At 42.7% G+C, this 4849-nt stretch overlaps 1 gene segment (V, D, J or C); it reads left to right on the top strand.

The window, feature by feature from the left end:
- Positions 1-729: 729 nt before the first annotated feature.
- LOC103737481 lies at positions 730-1251 on the top strand. The segment is given in 2 exon segments: positions 730-804; positions 929-1251. Coding segments are annotated over 2 exon segments (372 nt in total).
- The last annotated feature ends 3598 nt before the right edge of the window (positions 1252-4849 follow it).

The following is a 4849-nucleotide window of genomic DNA, read 5'->3' as shown; positions in this document are numbered from 1 at the left end:
AGGGGGGGGGGGGGGGGGAGGAGGAGAGAAGGAGAGGAGAGCAGAGAGGAGGATAGGAGGGGACAGGAAGGGAGGGAAGAGGAGGCTGGACGGAAGGGGAGGGAAGGGGAAAGGCTGGGGGGGAGAAGAACTTAAAGACACTATGTAAACCTGAGCAAGGGAAGTTGTGAATAGGAATTGATATTAGTAAAGGCACATACAAAAAAAAATTCAAGCTTATAATTTAATGACAACATAAGGTTTAATCTTTTGAAGAAGTAAAAGTACACATTGTTTTTAAAACTGCACAAATGACAAATATATAAAGAAGACCACAAGCTTTTTTCTTATGGAAATTATTTGAGAGTAAGTTAGAATTCTAACAATGTACCCTGTAATACTCTATTATTTCCCACAAATGGGGATATTTTCCTATATTACCTCAATGCAATTATGAGCTACATTACTGCATCTAACCTTTACGTTCTTTTCAAATTCTGAAAATGTGCTGAAAAATGTCTTTGTGATAACATGTCTGTTCAGGAAGAAGCAAGGTGTCTGAAGGCGTGTCTGTGAAGCCTGGTGTGGAGTGAGGCGCCTGAGGAATTGACACGTAGGAAGTCACTCAGATGTGTCAGGCCTGCAGCTGTGCCCAGCTCTGCTCTCTCCCTGCTGATTTGCATGGAACCAGAGCACAGCCCACTGCTCTGACAAGTTCTTAATAGGTTGGTCACATTCTGTGCAGGAATCAGTACCAGTCAGGACACAGCTTGGACATGAGGGCCTCTGTTGAGTTCCTTGGGCTCCTGCTGCTCTGGCTCTCAGGTAAGGAAGGAAAATGTGGGTTTTTTTTCAGCCCAGTGTCATCAGTGCCACCTTGTTTTTCAGGGCCTTCTCTTATTATATGTTTAACTGTGTGGATACTTATTTTTGTATTTTTTAATTTCAGGTGCAAAATGTGACATCCAAATGACTCAGTCTCCATCCACACAGTCAGCATCTCTTGGAGGCCGAGTCACCATCACTTGCCAGGCAAGTGAGAACATTTACAGAAATATAGCCTGGTATCAACAGAAACAGGGGAAAGCTCCGAAGCTCCTGATCTATGGTGCATCCAGTTTGCAAACTGGGGTCCCGTCGAGGTTCAGTGGCAGTGGATCTGGAACAGACTACACTCTCACCATCAGCAGCCTGGAGTCTGAAGACATTGCTACTTACTACTGTCAACAGTACAACGAATATCCTCCCACAGTGACACAAGCCATGACATAAACCAGCAGAGCAGAAGTGTGAGGTTGGGGCGCTCTGAGCAGAGCAGAAGTGTGAGCTCCACCTGCTGCTCCTGGTTCTTCAGTATCCCTTAGAGCGTTTCTCAACTCAGCCAAGCACTAAAGGCAACAGGGATGTTTGGATCCAGGATCCAGGAGAGATCCTCTGTGCCTTATCTATTTTCCCCCTCCCTCAGTCCCAGCAGTATAGACATGACATCATTTTTCCTGATTAATAAAGATCAGATCATTCTATCTGAGGATTTTGGTTAATGATAAGGTAGGTGTCCACACAGCAAAGTAAATGTCATTCTAGGTATTCCAAGAAGGACTTTAAAAATATTTGTTAATGATTCAAGGATTTAATACAATGTAATTTGATCACATTTATAGCCTCCTCTACCCCCACCTCACGATTTCCTCAACTTTATAGTCTCTATTACCATTTGTCTTTTTTTTAAAAAAAAAAAACTTATTAGGTCTAATCTGTGTTTCCAAATGCTCTTGGGTGTGGGTCTATCCCTTGGTGTCTGGTCAACCCAGCAGGCATCACATCAGTAAGGAAAAGTGACTTTCTCTCTCCCAGCATCTATCAATTGCCAGTAGATCCTCAGCTAGTGCTGGGTCTTCCTGCCTACCTTCCCTATCCTTGCTGCGCCTGCCTGTCTTGGGTTTGCACAGGTATTGTGCATGCTATTATAAGCACCATGGGATCATGTGTTCATATGTGTAACTACCCTGTGGTGTCCAGACAACAAAATTCCATGCATTCGTCTGCTACCTCTAGCTCTTACAATCTTTTCTGTCATCTCTTTCTCAATGATCCCTGAGCCTTGGGATAAGAGGGTGCAGTACAGGTGTTCCATTTAGGGCTGAGCACTCTGCAATCTCTTATTCCTTGCACGTTGACCAGTTGTGGGTCTCTGTGTTAATCACCATCTACTGAAAGAAGAGGAACTCTGGTAAAAGCTGAGAGATACACTAACCTGTAATGTAATAATAAGTCATTAGGAGTCAATTTAATACGGTGTCTATTTCCCCTAGGTCTGGCTTTATCTGCCATTTTCTTGAAGCAATTCATGGGATCTCCATCTGAGCCAGGGCTCCTGGTGCTCCCACTCAATTTTCTGGAGCAAGAAATTATATCTTTGACAGGCCAAGCTGAAGAAGAAAGAGATGCAGGAGAAGAACACCCTGTTGACCAAGGAGACCACTGACTAGAACAAAGGAGTGAAATTTCCTAAAAGCCTAGAAGGGAGGATTTCCCCACCCCACCCAAACATCATCATCTCTGAGACAGCATCATGATGTGGTGGAAGAGCCTCCTGCAAGATGGCCATGAGAAACAAGCTGCGCTGTGAACCTGGGCAGTCTGCACCAATGTCACTGTCCTGCAGGTCTATGATGGAGATCCTCCCGACCCCATTCAGACTACCAGATTTCACCAGTTTGCTCTGGGATAGTATAGAAAATTTTGTGTATGGTTAATAAAAATAAAATATGGCTTGTGTCAAAAAATTTTTCTTTGTCTACTTAGCAGAATGATAGTAGTAGGCTCCCCACTGTGGCCTGTGACCTGTCTATTTACAGGTTCTTTTCCCTGGTAACACTTCCAGGTATGGACTCCAGCTAGCTTCTTCCAATATTACATACACAATATAAAAAAGAGTTAAAATGTGGTTACCCTGTAATAGGGATTTAGTGACCCTAATAGAAACCACAGACCAGCAAATGAGAAGCTCAAGGCCAGGAATGAACTCTCTCTTTTGGAGCTGTTGACCAGAGGGATTCCATAGACCCTCAGACAATATTGACTATTGCTATTATACTTGGTTGCCCACCAGAACTTGACAGTAAGACACTTTTCTGAAGACAATACATACCTGAGTCTCAGAACAAGCAAGGAGAATTCAAGCTGGTACCTACCTGGAAGCCTCATCTCTGCTGGCTAGCTTTCACAGTAGTAGAAGGTGCTCTGTATGTTACTGGCAGAGAAAAGGTAATCATCAGCCTTACCCAGCTGTGCACCCTGTGAGCTGCATTAACATCCTACTTGGCAAACTCTGCTTACCGGTGCCATTTTGGCATGATTATTATGGAAGTAACCAACCATCTTCTAATTGGATCCAAGTAGGACTTTACAAGAAATCAACAGAGTGAGAGCCTCAGTTACAGTTTTCAAAAGCCTGGGATATATTTTGAGAAACGCTGACCATGGAAACAAGAGATTCTCTGGGGCTTCCCTAGAATTCAACATCCTCTGTCCCTGAAGGTGAAGGCTGCCTGGCCCTGCGCTCCTCTGTTCTGTCTGGGATCCCAGACGAGGGCTGTCAATGCTTTCAGCTGTTTCTGTCAGGTGATTCTCCTGCTCTCTCCACCTGCCTTCCCGTAGGTGTCAGTGGATACTGTTCCATCATTTCCTGGTCTTTTATATCATGAGATGGTCCTCCATGAGTCTGTGTGGAAAAATCAGAGCAAAGGGGGTGAATGGAGATGTCCTTTCTGAAGAAATGGTGATGCTGAGCTGATAACTTGCAGCCTATTATTACAAGAAAAAGTTTAGACTCATTAAATTAAGAGTTTTGGAGTGGTGGGGGGGTCGGGGGGGGGGGGGGACTGTGGTAAGAGAGGGTGGGGCATGACCAGACTCCATTCCATAAATGTATGAAGTAGTCAAAGAATGAATTTAATAGAAATGTATTTGATGAAGAATACTGAACAAAAAAATAATTTATGAATTGAGTAATTCTCCACTCTGACATGCCATGTGGTCAGATAGCATTCATGGACAAAAAGAGACAGCTAGAGCATTCACAGCTGACATTCCCTGATTTGATAGTCTGATGAGTTGGCCCTGACAATTTCGGCTCAGCTGCTGTGATTCACTGAAACCCAGATACACGATCACAAAGTCATGCAGCAAGGATCTTCTGTTAGTCAGTTTGCATAGTATGCTAGCTTTTCTGTTTGTTATACTAGGGGTCAGGCATGGATGAACCCTCAGGCAAAACTTAATTATAACACTGCTGTGCTCACTGTTCCCACTGCTTTCATAATTTTTCCAGCTAGGGTGATTTCAGAAGATCTTTTAATTTGCTTCTCAGAATTATTGTCAAGTATGAAGTGCAAGCCAGAGACTAAGCAGAGACAGGAGATTTTTCATGAAATAGGTAATAATTATTTGACAAATAAATGGAAAATCTTTCTTAACTAAAACCACAATAATGAAAAAATAATATCTGAGAAATTTAGAATTAATGTATAAACTTTACACTTGGTATGAAAACACCTTTCCATTTAACATTTGTCTAGAAGTCAAGTGACTTCTCAGCATCAACCACAGACTGCATATTAACAATGCCATAGAGCTGAGAGATTAGGACACTGAAAAATAATCAAAGTTCTATACAAGAACCAGGAAGCATGTTTTAGAGGTATTTACTTCACATAAGGACATTTTTTTCCTTCCAGAAGAACATCAAGAACATTTGATTTTAGCTAGAAAAGAGACACGTGAAGGAGATGAAGGTATAGAAATGGGAAAGGAAGACAGCACAGTGTCCGTATTTGCAGACGAGATGATTCTATACATCAAATACCCT

This window comes from Nannospalax galili, unplaced genomic scaffold, assembly GCF_000622305.1.
Source record: "Nannospalax galili isolate Female #2095 unplaced genomic scaffold, S.galili_v1.0 scaffold3338, whole genome shotgun sequence".
NCBI lineage: Eukaryota > Metazoa > Chordata > Mammalia > Rodentia > Spalacidae > Nannospalax > Nannospalax galili.
The sequence above is the reverse complement of the archived record's forward strand: the minus strand, read 5'-3'. Positions and strand labels throughout refer to the sequence as shown.